Raw genomic sequence first — 19503 nt, forward strand, 5'->3', positions numbered from 1 at the left:
TGATGTCAGTGTGTTTTATGCATATTTAAATATGTTTTAGGAAACCTGACTTATTTTCTAATGATTTATAGCTTACATGCATTTTCTTCAAAAAATAAACAAGGCAATGCTTCCTCTAAATAACTGATATTTTGGAAAAGCCACGATATTCTTCAAAATCTTGAATCTTGACCTCCTTTGCCAACAAGGGAGCATTGCACAAAAGTTATGTATTCTGCCTGCAGCAAAAGAAGTCAAACTGAGTCTTTAATTCTGAAGCCATCTGCATTATAAACCTTGTAGGTTCACATTTAGCAGATTACAGTGTGTTAAACATCAAGCTGGCTTTGAGTAGTGGTTTGTTGACCCCAAAAAGAATGATGATTTATTTCTGTGATAGATAGCACAAAACCTAAAAGCCTAGGAAGATGAGAAGAGAAATTATGAAACCAGGCAAAAAAACTCCACAACCTATTAAAAAGATGGTTCTTTGGTGGATAATAATTGTTCTATGTCATATATGTATATATGTCTATTTACTTAAAAGGGAATTAAAGGAGCTTTGGGAAGTCGTCTGGCTCTTCTCCTTCTTATTAGGATCCATTTCATCTAACATTATCCATGGCAGATGTGATTTTGTTTTTTTCCTTTTACATCACATTTTCCTTAATAATCCTGATAATGAGTCTACAAACTTAGGCAAATCAGTTCCAATGCCTCACTATCTGTATCATGGTTCTTGCTAATAGGAATATTGTCTGAAATCTTATCTGCCAACATTACTACATTTGAATCTGTGAAGACTAAAACCATAACTTCATTCTTTGCTATTGCCTTTTATGCATTTAAAAGCTGCTGACATCACTCCTCTGGACTTTGCTTCTTTGTATTAAAGAGCACTGATTCCTGCAATCTTGCCACATTGAGTTGGTTTCTGTGTACATAAATGCTCTTGTCTTTCCTCCTTGCCTCCCCTTGGGAAGACTGCATGGCTTCCCTGAAACATAGTGCCCAGAACTAGTTCATAATCTATTACTTTCCATTCTGTGTTTGTGCACCCATGTTTTCAGGGCCAAAAATAGACTCTTGGTTTGTCCTTAACATCCTTAGTGTACCATCAGTGAAGGGTGGTGGTCACACATCTGAGTTTAGCATATAAATTGGATTAGCTTCTGCTTTGGGATTTTTGTTTTATTTTCCAGGTGCAGTGGAGTTTCTTGTCTAGTGTGGAATGTGTTGGGACTGATGTATTACTGTGATGACCACTGTGAGAGGCACCAATGCACACTGAAACAGTAGAACATTGGGGGACTGTATGGGAGCTGATTTAACAAAAAGCTGTCAGTGAAGTACAGAACCTTTAAGAAGAATAAATATTAGTTCGCAATTGATTAAAAATAAGAGCTCTACATTTAAGATGGCAGGCACCTTCTGCTGTTTAAATGCCAGCTGATCCAGACTTCAAACTTATTCAACTGCCATACAATTTCCATCTCTTAGTTCTAATTACAAGTGGGTAGAGGGTGTGTTCCCTGCTTATGACTTGCTGGTGTGCAGGATGCATTACCACGCTTTTCTTCTAAGCTCTGGTAACCTTAACAGGCTTTTAGGCCTGAATGCAGGAAGCCTGTTAAGTGTTTGCTTAACTTCTGCAGTGTTAGTTTAAAGCTGCCCTCTCTTAATCAGAGTCCTAATTACTAAAATCCTCCCATACCTGCATGAGACCTTAGTCCTATCTGTTGACTATTTAATTTAATTATATTACATTTATTCTTGCATAAAAGCAGCTGTAGTTAAATGGACAGCCTTAGCCCACATGGTTCTCAGAATCACCCAGGCTTTTGGAGAATGAAGGTGCCTTTTTACAGTAATAAGGGGAAACTTAATAAACAGGTTCTGTCCATAAGTCGCCTTCACTTTGACTGGCTGGTGATAGTGGTGTCTGTACGGTGGCAGACGAACAAACTGGTGCTCTTTGTCATTGAAGCCATCACCTGAGAAACAGTCTGGGGCCAGATGAACAGATTGCTTCAGCCTTCCGCTGAATGAATGCTCCTGAATGTTTGCCTTCTTTTTTTCTTGTTCAGATATTAGCAGCATCACTCCATCTCCTGCCATGTCATATGAATGCACAACTTAGGCTTTTGCCTAAGGAGGGTAAAAATCCACATGAATTCAATAGCAGAACAAGTGACCAACCCTTTTTATAGCTCTAGGGCTTTTTTCTGAAAGGAAGGTTGGACAAATATTTGCATTCACAATGTATTATAATTGGGGTTTTTTTTCCAAGCTATAAACTAGCAGATTGGTTCTGTCTTATGAGCATTCTGGCAAATCTGTTACCTGAAAAGAGAATGGAAAAGTGTTTCCTCCAACTTTTTTTTCCAAATCACACTGCTTGTTTGTTTGTCCTTAATTTGGTTTTGTTTAATTTTGCATTGCACTAATTGCATGGGCACATAGCATCTTCACATGAAGAAAGAGCCATCTTGCCACCATCTTCCAGGTTAGATTCTGGATCAGGCATGGAGAATCCAGCAAGCGTAAATTTTAGGACAGGTAGAATGATAATGATAATGGAGAAAGAGTGAAGCAGAAGGCATCAGTGTATCATATATCATACAGATTATTTTTTTGCAGTATAACCAGTGGTTGTGTTTAATCACTTAAAACCCTGATGTTTTGGCAGTAGAAACCTTTGCACTTAAAAGGCAAGACACTCCAAAGCCAGACAGTAGGATGGAGAAGTTCGAGTATTTTCATGCTTCTTTTTCCATGTTTAATATTTAGTTTTGCACTACAGTTGCAGAGCATATTTTCAAGATAAGATAAAAGATCCTCTTTTTAAGTAGCCCATATCCATTGAGGACTTGAGATAACCTGCACATACCACTTTTGAAAATCTAGTCATAGGTTAGAGCTGTAGTAGTTTAAGACACTTGCCATAATCAGGTTTTTGTGTCTTTATAGCAGAAGGAGGTTTTGATGGAGAGCTGGCTGCCCTAACACATGTGCCTGTTCAAATTTGCCCCATCTCTTACCTGGCTTCCAGTGGCCACTGTAGAGGAGTGTGCATCTCTCACTCCTGTTTCAGTCTAAACAATATCTTTGTGATGTTCTTGGGCATCTGAAATGGTACTACTCATCACATTCTCTTCTATTCTATTATTATTATTGTTATTAATATTATTATTATTATCAGTCCTTCTCACTGCAGTGGTACAGACTGTACTACTAACATTTAGATATAAGGACCATGCATCTCTTATAGGAAGCCAAAGCATGCAGTTTCATCTGTCAACGCTGCCTTTATCAGCCACACCCTCCCAGTTACATTAGCCTCCTCCACCCTGAAACAGGTAAGTTGGGTGACAGCGTTCCCAGGCCCCAGTCTGGAAGGAGTATCAGGGTGTGGTGTGGCCACTGGTTGGAGGCAGTGTGCTTGTAGGCTGGAACTGGGAAGGCAGAGCAGCCCAGCACTGGCACAGGAGCCCAGCAGCACCACTGATCCTGCAGGCAAAACAGAAAAAGCCAAACCTTTTTGGCTGGATCAGCAAACTTGTCCTGTTGGCTGTGTGGCTGTACACATGCCTGTGTCCTGGGTGGGGGGGAATGAGAGATCAGGAGCAGAGTGACCGTGGCTCACAGTTCAGAAGATTTAAACTGCATCCTGGGCTGGGTGACAGCATAAGATGATTTAAGCTTTATTTCAGAGGGGCATGGTTTGCATTCAGAAATACATCCAGCTGACATTAATTGCTGTTTTGGTTATTTCCCAAGGTCAGATACAGGGTTTTCTATGTGCCATTACTCTTCCTGAAAGTGGAGTTGTGCTGTCTTAAAATGACTATATATATAGTGGGAATATATATTTGAACCAGTATGCTGCAGTATTCTAATCAGAGTGTAAAATTGAGGGAAAAAGGCATAGGTTTTAATTGTTTTGGTCTGTGATTACTTTCATTTGGACTTGATAATCTAGAACAATTGACCTCCTTAATCTGTCAGGGAGGATGATACAATACAGGGAGCTTAAATCAAGACATCACCCTCCGTACCTAAAAACCTGATGACATAAAAACAATGTTGAATATAGTACTGTAATTCCCTTCAGGTCCAGGAATTTTATGTTTATGGCCTACCTCATAATCCAGCTTTAACTGCGAAGTAAGGTAAATGCCTAAATGCCTATTTGTGTTTTCCATTTATTCACTTTTGTGTTTCCATTTTCTCAGGTTTTTTGTTTGTTTGGTTGGTTTTTTTTTGTTTTTTTTTTTTTTTTTACAATGGGAGGGGAATGCGGGTCAAATTATCTCCGGTTCATGCGTGTACTGAAACCATGAGCTAACATTCATAAACAGGGAAGATGCTGTTGAAAGGCTTGTTACAAGAAAGATAAGTAGCGTCCCCCACTGGCTTTTTGGATGACTGGTAGCAAGCAGCTTGTGCTGTTCATCTTCCACTCAGTGGCGGCTGGGCTGTTGGGGAGCTGCTGAGAAGCTCGCAGATTTCAGCTATCTTCTGTGTGAATGGCAGCAGACAGAATCACCACCTGCCCAGCTGTACATATGGGCATCCTACAGAAACACTAACATGTGAACACATAAGCAGTGTCACGGTCCAGAATGAAACTGGAGGCTTTGTAGGTGTGGGAAGAGGTGTTTTCTGGATTGCTCGCATTGATTCAAGTGATGTGTATGTCCTTGTCGCCTGTTTCCAATGTGTCTCTAAAACTCTTGTTTCTTTTAGATGCTTTGCCATGGATTTGGCAAATAGCTTTAAAAACATAATATTTTGTTTTTTTTATTGGAGAGGTGAGGAGTGGGGATAGACAAGACCTTGTTAAAACTATAGTATTGAGAGGAGCTCTTTATGTCTTCTTTACAGTTATGCTGTAAATCCACTAGTAGCTTGCATTCTAAAGTCTGTTTCTATTATTTCAAAATCAACTGTTTAACTTTCTTTTCTAAGTCTGCAGTGCCATTGCACATTCTGCTTAAACCATACTGTTTAATGATTTAATTCTCTTATTTTTCTTTTTTTTTAAATTTTCTTAGGTAAGCTTGAGTCCTCCCCTTCAAGTTTATAACAAAGATATAGATACTGAAGTGTGCACTTGCTTTGATATAGCTTTTTTTGTCATTCATGTTGTAAAACAAAGTATTTGATTTTGAAAATCAAAAGGAAAAAACCCACAAATGTCCCTGTGTTTTTAATAAGCAGGGTTTTGCCAAGTAGCAATTAGTACTCTTCAGTTTTTGTGCTAATTAAGAGCTTCTTAGGATCCTCTAAGAAGAGGTTCTGCCAAGTTAGCAGATTTTCAGACAGGTGAGCTGCTTTTAGCTTTACCTTTGCTAGGTGCATTTTTTGTAATGTTTTTCCTAATTACTGTTCTTTTGCTCTGACATTCACCATGCTCTCATGCTGCCCAAATCACTGATGTGATATGTATGAAGCTTCTCTATATTTATGCTGGAGAAAAATTACAGAAGCTGAAATAATCACTCAAAGCAAAAGCTCTTGTTCTGAAACTAAGTAAGGGAAGAGAGGAGGCATAGTCTTGTTTTCCTAAGCCAAATTCTTTACTGAGCCTCCTTTCAAAATACAAGCATAGAAAGTCCCTTGGGGCTGTGGTTATCACTGACCCATTGAGGTCCATCATACTGCAGGAATTGTGGCAAGTTCAGTTGAAACTGTTTTTGTCTTTTCACACAGTGGGAATAGAAGTTTTCAGAAGTGTTGATCAAAACTTTTTCTCAAAGATACTTTTTCAGAGGAAGACATACAGACATTTTTAGACTGAAAGCACCTGAAGGCCCTGGTTTGAATTGACATGCATTTTTAGGGCTTTCCCATTACTGAGACAAAAACATGTTTCATGTTAACTGTGAAATGTCTTCTTGGCTTTTGGGGATTTAGTAATTTTGCATTGAAAGTATCTTAAAACCAATTTTTGCTCAGTTCACCTCCTGTTGAAAAGAAAAATAAGGGACAATTTAGAATCTTATTTAGCTGATCTTAAGTGGAGAGATAGGCCAATGTTAGTACTTTCTCCAATATCAAGATAAGGCTTTCAGTATGTTTAGTTCTCATAGTGTCAGAAGATATTTTCCCTCATTCCTTATTTTAGATTCCTATCCTCTTTATCCCATATTACACATAACTTCTTTAAAACTTCTACTTTTTATCCAAGACATAGGAAAAAAAAATAGAAAAATCTAGTTAATGGGCGTACATATTGATTTTTGTATTTTTGGTTTAAATCACTCATAAATGAATATGTGAGGTATGTGTGAGATCACTCATTAGGAACCAGAGTAAATCTATGGATAAGAGCATTTTCTTTGGGATGACCTTATTTAGCTATAATCAGCTACAGTGAGACTTAGCTAGTGTCACAGATGAGCCAGCTCTGATTGCTTAGCCACTACAAGCACTTTCATCTGATTGAACAAAACCTTCATCTGATCAAACTCCCTTGCTGCTTCAGTATGAAATATGTGATTGCTTGAGCCAGGAGTAAGTAGTTAGGATTAGTTGAATGGTGTAAACTGTAATCCTAATGTTCTCTGACTACTTTGTAATAAGTGAAAAGAAACCAAAGCCTAAATAGGCAAGCTTCCTGATCACTCATTCCTTCTCTTCCCAATCACTTCTGCATTTACTGGTCACACGCAGACCTGTTAGCTAGGTTCTCACATTGTAGTTGTGTCAGAAGGGAAGCTCTTTGCCACTTCACTTGGACTATTCAGTACTCTCAATCCAATTAAGCACTGACATGCAATGGGGTCATCCAAGATTGCCAGATTAGAAGTGTTGTCTCTCTCTTCTCTAGATTCAAGGAAGAGCTGCCCAAGGTATATCTGGAGAAGGGTCCTTGAACAGACCTGGAAGAGAAATGGAGCTTGCAATCTCACACTGAAATTTATAGCTAGATGTTGGCTAACTCTTTCCAAGATACTTCCCTGACCTTTCTGAGATTAGCTTTCTGAAAGAGCCAAAGAGGAGAATCTTTAGGTTTCCTTTTACTTATTGTCTATTTCTGCTGAGCTTGAAAGCATCAATAATGGAAAAACACTCAAACCTTAACTGTGGTGACACAGTTTGAATGGCTTGTGGCCAAACACTGTAAAAAAACCAAGGTCAGAATAAGTTAATAACGAGCCTCCAGGTGCAGTTTATCTTTTGCCTGTGTTTGAGTAAAGAAGGTGCCCAGTTACTATGAGCCAAAAAAATTACCCCTCAGACAGTAAGTCATGAAGTTGGAATCCTTCCTCTCTGATGCTGCAAAATTATAAGTGCAACTGAGGTTACAGAGGTAGAAGTAGTCCTGAAACTCTCTACAGAAGGGGAGCTCTGGCACTTTTCTGTGGATGTGTGAACAGAAGGGATTGGTGATTGCCCCTGTCGGCTTTTTCCCTTCTTATTTTGTCATAGGGGAAGGTCTTTCCTGCTGTTATTAAAAAGTGTTTGAACTAATTCCACCTCACAGGGCTCCTGTATGATGTCTGATATCTTGTCACTTTCCATGCTGGCTTTAAAACTGTTACTCAGATGACTCAGAAGGCTGAACTTTCAAGTCCAGGTCTGATCATCTGTTTATCATGCATCACTCAATTTCTCATTTCTGTATTTGACTGACAGCTCAGTTCTGAGACTTTTTCCAACTCCTGAGTTTTGGTCATTGTCAAAACTGGCGAATGTAGGTCTTGCCCTCCAAATAGTGAGGAAGTAACTTCTTTAATTTCATCACTAGCTTTGCCTCTGGTTTACTAGTCCAGTGGCACACTACTGAATCTCCTTTTGTTCTGTGAAGGGAGTCTGAAGAAATCAGCTTGTGTGTGTTTTTAATTACATGTTTGTTCAGCCTTCTGAGGATGTCAGGAGCTGTGAACAGCAAATGCCAAGTGATTGCCAGGAAGAAAGCTGCTGACTGCAGTCCATCATAGACAGAACCCTTCTGTGTAGCTGCCACTGCCTTGCCATGCACATACCAACGATATCTGATTTTGATTATAGTCTCTCCTCTGATGATAGTGCTGTCTCGGGTTCTGCTGGAGACAAAGTCTTGGTCAAGTGAAAACATAAGCAATGGTGTAGTCAAGGACAAAGTCAGTCAGTCTCCCCCAGATTCCAGTCTATTGACTCTTCTTTCTTCCTCATTTGGAGTGAACTGAAAGGCTAATGATCTCCCTTTAAATGAGCATAACTTGCTGTATTATGTTAGTCTAGACAAAGGAAATCAAATTAATTAGCAGGAAGACTGCAAATGTGCTGTGGAGGAGGACTTGTCATTAGAGTACCTCATTCAGGCTCCTGTGGCTTGCTGTGTATTCAGAATGATAGCTCTGGTCTTCCTCTCTGCAGAAGAGAAATAGAATAATACTAGGCTTCAATTAGAGACAGAACTATAATTCAGTCATGGGCAAGGAGAGGGGGAGGTGAGTAGGAAGACGGCTGCTCTGCAAAGCCTAAGTCATAAAACATAAAATCACGGTTTACACATGGCAACAGATCCTTCTGTGATTGAATTACAGCCTTCATATTCAGTAGTGGGTCAGGTCTGTAAACCAGAATACAGACAGAGCAAATATTTACGTTCTGTGTGTAATGACAGAGGGAGAATCACTGATCTGAGAATGAATCAAAGCCACAAGAACATAGATGTGGGACAGCCACGTGTTGCCAGCAGTGTGAAGTGGGAGGGATGAAGTAAATTTCCAGTATTTGGATGTTAAATTTCCTACAAATCATCCTACAGAATTTAACTGAAAATTTGTCTTCTATTTACTTTTAGTTGTGACACACACTACCAATAACAGTGCATAAATGGCAATTTGCCCATTCATTCTGTGCTAATTTTTTTCTGATATTTCTGGAAAGTTAATTTGAAGTGTATAGGTATTTAGTATTTCACGTTGATAGTACATATATAATTAAAATTTTATTTGTATTCCTGACTTCATAGCATCTCAAAAGATTTTTTTCTTTGGACAGCTGTTGAGCCGCTGTGATTTATTTTGGTCCATTTAACAACTATGACAATCAAAAAGGTTACTGTCAGTTTGGAAATATCAATAGACATGTAGTGAAGTAAAAATTATTTTTTATGTATTAGAAAACAACTTAAAAACAAGTGTCAAAATATTTCCAAACTGAAGAACTTGCATCAAGGCATCAATTGGTGCATGGACTAGGGTAGGCAAGAAGTCATTTAACTCAAAAGGTTTTCAACTCCAAATGTCATGTTTGTTTATGGGCTTGCAAAAACACAGAAAAAAACTGTCAGAGCACATGGTTGCTGCACTTTTCAGCCCTTATAGGTGTGAATGATATTTTAGTTGCATACATCAAGTTTTTCTTGTAGAGACCCTGAGTGAACAGGGCTCCTTTCAGAGCAAAGCCTGCAGCTGAGTTAAACATTTGAATCAAAACTAATTAAACAGGTGTTGTGATGGGCTGTTGGTTAACCCACAAAAAGTAACTGCAAAAGTAAACCGAGCAGAGGGCTGGTGCTCTTAGGGAAAGAAGAAAACATCTGCTAATTCTCCAACTAAGTTCGTGAACAAAAGGGGTTACAAAATATTGCAGGATCAACCCAAGGATAAGACCATGTGTGGTGAGCAGCAGTGACTTCTTCCTGCTTGGCATCCATCAACACAGAGTGCAAACAAGCTTTACACTGTTGGGCTAGCTTACACCCTGGGTGAGAGAATGTATTAAATGTATTTGAGGTGACCCACTGCTGTTTCAAGGTGTCTTGTGTTTCATGTGAACATAAGAGCTCATGAACTCTGATTTTCTATGGGTGTGTTCGGTGTGCCAGTCCACCACAGTAACCCTAAACGTCCCCTTTAGAACAGGAGGCCTGAGTAGTAAATTGTGATACCATTGACTTATTCTGCCCATCCCCTTCCCTGAAATATTTTTCATGCCTCGCTGTGTACCCTAGGACATAAAACACTCTTAGTGTAATGCAATAAAAGTTTCAAACCTGCCTTGCTGTCCAACTCATTTAAAATTTGTCAGAGGAAAAAAAAATATTGTGGGGAGGTGTCAGATGTATTGCTTATAAACTGAAGGAAAGGCAAAATAGGATGAGAGGATTCCCTAGATTTAGCCTCACTGAGGAGAAAAAGTACTTTTCTGTGAAACTAATGACTCTGGTGAGGCTCTTAATTACGTGTTTGCATGGCATAGACCTGGTTGGAGCTAGCAGGCTACATGGGGTCAACACTTGTTTTATTTGCTTGTTAGCATAGATCTGCTGCACTCTGTCCCCAGAACTGCTGTAAGTTTTAGTCAGGAGGAAATATGCTTTGTCAGGCAAATTTAAGCAGAAATAAATGTAAATGAAAAATTCTCCAAGCAATAAATCTATGCCATTTTTAAGACAACTATATGAAAATGCAGCTGGAATGGTTGTTACAAGTGACAGATTGGAAAGTAGCAGGATATATAGCTGAAATTTGTTTGTATGGGAATTTGCATACTACCTAATAGAAAGATTAGGCTGTGGGATATTGGGATAGGTGCGATTCTTATTTGAGCCATCTGTGTTTCAGCTCTATAAATAGGATACTGGCTTACAGAAATTCATAATATAAAAACTAGACCATCAATAATATTTTAGATTTTTCAAACAGGAACATGACCAGAGTCATAATGTGGTAACTGAGGATAGCATCTTGACAGAGAGCCTGAAAGAATAAAACTATCTGAATCTACCAGAAAAAACTGAAAAATTTAAATATTACTTCTCTGCTGATGAATCTAATATTTCTTTTATAAAAGATTACATGCCACCTGTTGATTTTTAGAAATACCTTCATTTTCCTGATTATTAAGAGAAGCAAGCACTTCTTTTGAACACTTTTATGATGCTTTACAGACCTCAGTTTTCTCCTAGAATAGAACTCGTTGAAGTGCCCTCTTTTTAGAATGGTGCAAGTACAGTAAGGAACATATATTGAAGATTAATGGTCATCTCCCTTTTTGAGGCTAGAAAATGAGCTGTGCATTCTAAGAGTAGTGTGTTGTTTGAAGCTACAAAGAAATGAAGCTCCTAACTGCATCCCTGTTCTATCAAAACTCAGGGAACAATATTGGAAATTTTCATACAAAACAATTTTCATTTACAAGAATGTAATGTTTTTAAAGAAAAGCTTGCCCAAGGGTAACAAATCTCTATTTCTTTGCAAAAAGAAGAGTATTGGTGCCATGCAGTGCAATTGAAAGATGTTGGATACAGTCCATTCTCAGTTAATTTTTGACCTCCAGTAACTCACTTCCCCTCTGAGCTCAGTTCTGGTCCCACCATATGTTGGTCACCGTCAGTCTACAAACATTTGAAGTTGCGTCGTTTCGTCAGGCATTGGTCTTGGATGAGATTTCTATGTTCTGTTGTAATGCAAACAACAAAAATATAATGGAGACTGTTCATTGCAAAATAGTCTTTTGTAGCATCGATTCTCCAGTGAGGAAGCAACAAAATGAGCTATTGTATTTAAATGCTGAACTTTCCCCATTCTTGTGTTGACTGTCCTTCTTTCCAACAGGCTGAGGGATGGTCACAAATGAAGACATTTGCTCAAGTCACTGCTTCCCTTCATATTTAGTTTTTAGTTTCCCAAGGGCAGAAGTCTGCTGTTTTCTCCTGAATGAAATGCTGCCAAAAGGGAGTGTAACAGCTGCCTTCAACACAGAAGAATAAAGTTAAATGTAGGCTGTTTTTACTTGCTGTTTTGCAGTTTTACAGAACTGACTTGCCTCTTAGGGGCTCTTTATCTTGTGCTGAAAGGCTGAAAAACACTGAGGAGACCAAGTACCTTTTTAACTTAGACCACTCTTGCAGGGAGACATTTTTTAGATTCATAGGAGAATTATCAGTCCTTTCCAAAATAGCTCTTCTCTTGTATCCATTCATTCCACCCCCTGACTGTAGCATTCTTCAAAACCAGGTTGTGAGGAAGAGAATCAGCCTCATGGACAGCTAGCAGAAATCTGGTTTTATTTTGTGGGTTTTTCCCTCCTCCCACTCCCCCTTTTTTTCCCCAGTGTTGCATATGCTGCCAGTACCGATGACTACCCAGACACTTCTGAGTAGGACATCTCACTCTGCTTGGGACAATTCACATGTGCTCACCAGGCAGACATTTGTCTGTGGTTGGTTCTAAACCACAAGTTCCTGAAGCTGAAATAGCAACAAAATTTAGGGCTTTTAATCATAATGATACAACCCCCCCCCTCCCTTTTTCCAGTTACCTGCTAGTATTTAATTAGAGTTATGTGTGTTCCTAATCCCCTAAAAGAGGCATTTCTACATCACCACAGGTACTATAGGATGACTTTGCTTTTACATTTCTTGCAGCTTTCGTTCCTTCTCTTTATTTCATTTTTCCTGTTTTAAAATGATAAATGGTGACACAATTGTTGAATCAAAATTTTTGCTAGTGATAAATACAGGGTCATATGAAGTTGATAGTTTCTTTCTTCATTGTATTACCTGGCTAACATTTAGCCTTAAAAAGTACTCAAACCAACAAAACTTGCAGCATTGTTTCCTGCACTATTTTCTTCTAGTTGGAGCCTTAGTAATTGCATCTATTATATGTGTGTGTGTTTTTTTGGGAAGCACTGGTATTTATCATGGACATAATCACAGAGGACAAGTAAGGTTAGAAGGAACCACAGTGGAGCATCTGGTCCAACCTTTCTGCTCAAGCAGGGTCATCCTAGAGCAGATTGCACAGAATTGTATCCAGACAATTCTTGAATGTCTCTAGTCAGGGATATTCCAGCACCTCTCTGGGCAATCTGTTTCACTGCACTGTCATCCACACATTGAAGAAGTTCTTCCTCATATTCAGATGAAACTTCCCATGCATAATTTTCTGCCTGTTGCCTCTTGTCTTATTGCTTGGCACCACTGAGAAAGAGCCTGGCTCCATCCTCTTGGCACCCTCCCTTCAGAATCTTTTAGGCATTGATGAGGTCACTTCTTGAGGCTGAACAGGTCCAGCTCCCTCAGCCTTTCCTCATAATGGAGAGCTTCCAGTCCCTTAATCATCTAATCATCCCAAAAATCCAGATCCCAGAACTGGACCCAGCACTCCAGATGTGGCCTCACCATGGTTGAGTAGAGGGGCAGGATCACTTCCCTCAACCTGCTGGCAATACCCTTACTAACTCATCCCAGTCCTTCTTGGCCACAGGGACACACTGCTGGCTCTTGGACATCTTGTTGTCCACCAGGACCCCCAGGTCCTTCTCCACAGAGCTGCTTTCCAGAAGCTCAGTCCCCCACCCTGTGCTAGTGCAGGAGTCATTCCTCCCCAGGTGCAGGACCCTGCATGTGCCTTTGATAAATTTCAGCCAGTTCTTCTCTGCCCATCTCTCCAACCTGCTGAGATCCTTCTGAAGGACTGCACAGCCCTCAGGGGTACTGGCCCCTCCTCCCAGCTTTGTGTTGTCAGTGAACCTGCTGAGGAGGCATCTGCCCCTTCACCTGAGTCATTGATGAACAAGGTGAACAACACGGGGCCCAGTGCTGGACCTTGGGGGACACCACAAGTGACAGACCTCCAACTTGACCATGTGCCACTGAGTACGACCCTCTGGGATCTGCCATTCAGACAGTTATGAATGCACCTCACTGTCTACTCATCCAGCCCGCACTTCTGACTTTGCCCATGTGGAAGTGTTGAAAGCCTCACTAAAGCTCTCCCTTCATCTATACAGGTTGTTGTTTCATGGCAGAAGGCAATCGGGTTGGTCAAGCATAATTTATTATTTATGAATACATGCTGACTTCTCCTGATCACCTTCTTGTTATTCATGTGGCTAGAGATAGACTCCAGAATGAGGTACTCCATCACTTTTCTCAGGGTTGAGGTAAGGCTGACTGGCCAGTAGTTCCCTGGGTTCTCCTTGCAGTTTTTGAAGACTGGTGTGACATTTGCTTTCTTCCAGTCTTCAGGTATCTCTCCTGACTGCCATGGCCTTTCAAAGATGATCATGAACAGCCTCGCTATGGAGTCCAGCACTTCTTTCAGCACTCATGGATGCAGCCTTTCAGGGCCCATGGACTTGTGGATGTCAAATTTGCTTAGGTGTTCTCTAACCCAGTCCTCCTTCCTTCCAACATTCCTTTACGCTGGTCTTCTGGGTTATAGATGCCTAAGAGATGTTGTATCAGACCAATGCAATGCAATGCAATGTTCAGTAACTCTGCGTCCTCTGTTACCAGCATCCCCACTCCATTTAGTAATGCATCCACATTATCCTTAGTTTTCCTTTTGCTATATTTACATTTGAAGAAGCCCTTCTTGTTCTCATTTACATACTTTGCCAGATTTAATTCCAGATGGCCTCAACCTTCCTTGTCTCATTTCTACTTCTCTGATGACCTCTCTATATTCATTCCAAGTGGCCTAACCCTACTTCCATCTCCTTAATGATAAAAGTATGTCAAAATACCAGGGCTGACTTCATCAATACTTTCCTTCCCCTCTCTCTGGTCTTCTGGAGCTGTAGTTTACAACCAGATTCTTCAGTGACTCCTCACAAACTCCTGGTCCTGGCTTTAAAAAATGAGAAACTTCTCTCTATTCCTCCAGCACTAATGCTACTTAAAAAAAACCAAACAAAACAAACAAACAAACAAACAAAAAAAACCCCAAAAAACACAGGTTTAAATGCTATGCAAGATAAAAAGGATTCAGTCTATGAAGAGCTGAATACTATAAACCAATGATACAATATTTAGGTCAATATACTTTGTGGCAGGATACGAGTGCAAAGAAGAATTGCTGGAGTAGTGTGATCCTTTAACACGAATGGAGTGACCAGCTACAATCAAACAGGTTTCAAATGAGCTTGTCTTAAATTCATGTAGGAAAGAATAGTTGAGTGGTTTTAAACGTGAGTTTCTGTTGGCAGTAAAGGCCAACAGTAAAGGCCAGTAAAGATAAAGGCCAGTAAAGATAAGAGAGGACAAGATGAGAAGGAAAAACCCAGCATTCAAGCTGGTTAGTTTTAGTTTCAAGGGTTAGTTTACTTTCCAGTTTTCTTCATTATTCCTTCTGTCCTAAAAATAACACATAAGATGTTGCTGAAAGACAGGAGTAATTGGCTGAGTTGTTGGTTCCTCTTATATTTTTGTGCATGGATCAAAAATTCTTCTAAACTCCCAGCCTTTTCAGGAAAAATTCAAGATAAAGCTCTTGGTAGTTTAAAATCTATTCAGTGAGTGCTGAATTAGTATAATGCAACATCCTTTCAACTAGCATAGACTGTCTCCACCGGTGTCTTCTACATACTTCCATTTTGTTGATGATTTACTTTATTTTTCAAATACTTTAAGTTCATTGTTTTCAGGAACTGTCTTCATAAGGAGAAATTCTAAGTTCATAACTTCTAAGTTCTGGCATTACTGGGGAAATGCTGTCCTGTTCTGTGGAATGCAGGCTGGCATTGTTGAAACCTAACTTCATCTCCCCCTTTCAAAAAACAAAGCAAGAGCTTGCATGGTAGAGTGTGGCTCCTGAGACATCCAGCTTGCAGAAGGGACTTGCCTGGTTCCTTCAAAGATTTGTAGTATGCCTTGTAGGAAGTCTTAACTCTCTGGGGGAGAGGTGTTGGTGCACTTGAAAAGGATGGATCTCCTTTGTGGAAGGGGATCCACAAAGACGGATGGAGAGGAGGCAGGATCTCCGTTCAAGTGAGCCAGTGAGGGTACTAGGAATTTATTAAGTCTGAAAGAAATGTTTTCCCCCCAACCATCCTCTGTTAGGGCTGTGATGCAACAAAATAGCTTGTTTTCAAATCACTGTAGAAGGTTCTTAGAGGACAATAATGGAAAAATTTCTGCCTGTACATTTCAGTAATGGCATTAGTTACTTGTGTTTAAATAATTGCTGCCTTTTGTGTTTTGTGCAGTGGTTTTGAAAAGTGATGTGTTTTACTCCTAGGACATGGTAACTACTGCTACACTGTAGGTCTGAATTACTGAATTCTAGCTGCAGTATTGTGATTTTTACATCTTTAAAAGTTTGGTCTGCCCAGCCTCCTGCATGTTTTGGTGTTGTAGCTGGCCTCACTCTTGGCAATTTAGTAATGGGAATCTATTAATGATGGAATGACTTACTAAGACGCCCATGTCTGCTAGAGGAGATATAGTACAGTATTCAGTTATTGCTAATGCTGTTGTGACATGGGAAAAATAGTTTCCAAAGGATAGTTAAAATAAAAAAGTTAGCATCAAATACCTCCCTTGCACAAAGATGCCTGATTAGTCTTTATTGAAGTCTTTATGAGAACATTGTACCATTAGAATCATGCCTAACTTTTAATAAATTAAATAAATAGCATTTTTGGCTTCCTGGTAGATAATTTGATATTTCCTGGCTATCCACATCTGTTGCTAAAGCCAAGTTTTAGTTCTTTGAAAAGCTATTGCCTGGCTTGTCTTCAAGGAACACTTCTTGTCTCCCATCTTAAATGTGAGAACTAACCATGTACATCGTGTTCTTACATTATTATACATATGACTGGTTTATACAGATTCTTTTTCTGACTAGGTCTAATATGAAAGTAAGGGGGGACTAGAAAAATAATGTTGGTAACAGGGCTTCCTGCATTCAGCCATGCTCAAGTGATCTTTAAGGACAGCTCTCATGTCTCTGATGTTTGCAGGGTGGAAATTGGAGGCAAGTGATACAGGTGGTCAGATGTGGCCATCTATGTACTGTACTACATAATGGGACCTGATTTAATCTCGTCTGTAATGCCTGCCTTTTGCTAGTAGTTACAGAGGAATATTTGTCCAAGGCAAGCTCTTCAGCTGTTAATTATATTCAAATTTTTCAAAAAGCAAAAAATCTCTGAATTTATCATCTTCCCAGACACTGGCTTTTACAGTACTTGAGATTGTACTTCTGATGGGTGTATGCTAGCTTTTTAGTATTAAGTCTTCTTCCTGAATCCATACTGTGATTAAACTGAATAGGTAGAGTCTTAAATTCCAGACAAGTTTTGCGGGTTTGGATTTTTTGGTTGTGGGTTGGTTTCTTTTTGGTTGGTGGGGGTTTCTTTGGTTGTTGTTGTTGATATGTTTGTTTTGTTTTAAATTGCCTGTTACTTTTATTTCTGAATTCCCTCCAGAAAGGCCTGGTGAAGAGATGATTGTATCATACCTATATCAGAGAGTTGGATGTTTCCAGGAATGCTGATAATTCTGAGTGCTTTGTAGGTGCTACAAAGTAGGTGCTAAAGCAAACAAATGGGTCTCACACCTCCTGATTTCCTGAGCAGCTACCATGAAATATCACAGTGATCTTTCAGTTACATCTCTCTCTCTTTCTGTCCACTTGCAACCTTGAAATAGACTGATCTTCAAAACAGGAATTCCCAGTCAGAATCTGCATCATGAGCTGAGAAACTTGTCATGACTTCGAAAACTAGAGGAAACATCAGAGTGGTCACTCAGCACAGATGGGAACTGGTGTTACCTCCTGCTCTGCCTTTCAGACCATAGCACCCACTTCTTCTCAGGGAGACTTCTCCAAAAACTATGACCTTGAATTTTGGAAGCAAATCTAGTGCTCCAATTCAGAGAGAACTTCCTTAAGCACAAAACTATAAGCTATTTTGAGGGTTACATTACTGCCTGTCCTGCTCTGAAGCTGGATTACTTTCAAGAATGCATGAGTTATAGAGCCAGGAGGTCGGTATGAAAAAGGGAGCCTGCATTGGTAGGTACTTCATGACGCAGTAATTGGATACAAAGAAGAAATAAAGCTAGGGGCATACACAGTGATCCTGGATCTTCCCCTCCTAGCAGTGACCTGACCTCTGAATGACAGAGCAGGGTTTTGATATTCTTGCTTCTGTGGCCAAGGATTTTTACACTCCTGGGCCTGATAGCCCAGCTCCAGCATGTTGGGTTTGATGAGTTTATGAACTCCTGCTTGATGCTGATTTCCTTATCTCAGGGAGAAAATACTTGCCACGTGATATGTAAATGCAGCCAGACCTTGTTGGGTGTCTTGTCTAAGGTGAAGTTATTCTCAGCTCATGCACTGGAAAAAAGGTGTGGGGGGAACTGGCAGCAGCTGGCAACAATGCTTGAAGAAGTTGAAAACTGTCACAAGGGATGTGCCACTATGGTCTGCTATGGGGACCCCCAGTGAAGCAGGAAGGGGGGTCCCAGGCTGGCACTGGTGCACGTTGCAGGGGCGTTGGTCTCTTGAGGCAGTTCTCACTTGCATGGTCTCAGCCACATGCTGTTTCATTCTGTTCCATCTAAGTAGGGCAGAACAGCCCTGTCCTTGCCAAAAGCCAGATTCTTCTCCAATACGTTTTGTGTTTCTTCTCATCCCGCTCTGTCTGCAGACAGACAGCATTCACCGTCCTGCTTTGGGTTCAAATTGAGCTTGCCAAAATGTTGTCTTTCTCTGGAAGTCCTGAAGTTTCTCTTCTCTTTGCATGTGAGCACTGAAAATATATGTGTAGCCCTTGGCAAGTTGCTGGCACCGTGTGACCTTGTTTGCACCCTTACTTGCTTGAATAGGGGATTTGTATGCCAGGGCTTAGAAAGGGGTGATTTGCAGGCTAGTAAGGGGTAACGCTGTGATTAGAAATTCCACGATCTGACAGAATGCACATTTGACCTGCTAGTGTAGAATAGATTATTACTCCATTATGTAAATAATTTTAGGTTCAAGTTTGATAAGGATCAATGACAGAAGTAGTTGGTGTGTTCCGACCTGTCTGTAGAAGTACTTGCACGTATTGCAGGGTTTGGTTTATAACTGTACAATAGTGGCTTTGATTAATAATGCTTTATTAGTTATAAACACAGACTTACTGAATAAATCCTGCTTACTCTATTGAATGGCTCTCCATGCCTACATAAAACCATTTAAGCAATTAGAATACTGCTATAGTATTTCTCTATATTGTAGACTTTGTTGTTAGTTCTCTGTCAGCTTTCCTGAATTCCTACATAGGATTTCTGCTTGACCACTACTCTTGGCACAAAAAGGAAACACGTCCTTTAAAGTTGCATTTTATGAAGAGAAAGGACAGGCATAGTAATACAGGGTTTCATAGAGTTGTAGAGTCATGAAAAGTTGGAAAAAACCTTAAAGATCATCCCAAGAAAGGGGATGGGGCTGGGGTTGGGGTGGGGGGAAGGTTGTGTCTCTCCTTCTGACCTTTGCTGTCCTCTTCTATGCCAGGATCAGAGAAATGAGACTGGAGAGGCAGTATCCCTTGTGTTTCAAAAGAATAGAAGAGTATGCCTAAGAAATGTGGCATAAGGCATCTTGTGGAGAGTTCACCTCTGTCTTATTCTAGAAGACAAAGGTTTGTAAATCTGGTTTCTTTTCCTCCCCTTTCTATATAAAACACAAAGCACTGGGAATCAGTTGTGTTATCTACTACTGAAATGCAGCCATCAGTGCAGAATAACATGAGAACAATTTGAAGGGAAGCATGGAACACTATATTCAACTGAAACTA

At 40.0% G+C, this 19503-nt stretch overlaps 1 protein-coding gene across 3 annotated transcripts in view; it reads left to right on the forward strand.

The window, feature by feature from the left end:
* Positions 1-19503, forward strand: part of GREM2 (gremlin 2, DAN family BMP antagonist) — a 41446-nt gene that overhangs the window by 17173 nt on the left and 4770 nt on the right. Inside the window, exon 2 of one of the 3 annotated variants that reach the window (XM_068184963.1) lies at positions 19221-19347. The exons of the other annotated variants lie outside the window; for them this stretch is intronic. Coding sequence (XP_068041064.1) covers positions 19280-19347 — 68 coding nt within the window. The 5' untranslated portion in view covers positions 19221-19279. The remainder of the gene's footprint in view (positions 1-19220; positions 19348-19503) is intronic. 3 annotated transcript variants of the gene reach the window in all.

The sequence above is a fragment of the Anomalospiza imberbis genome, chromosome 3 (genome assembly GCF_031753505.1).
Source record: "Anomalospiza imberbis isolate Cuckoo-Finch-1a 21T00152 chromosome 3, ASM3175350v1, whole genome shotgun sequence".
NCBI lineage: Eukaryota > Metazoa > Chordata > Aves > Passeriformes > Viduidae > Anomalospiza > Anomalospiza imberbis.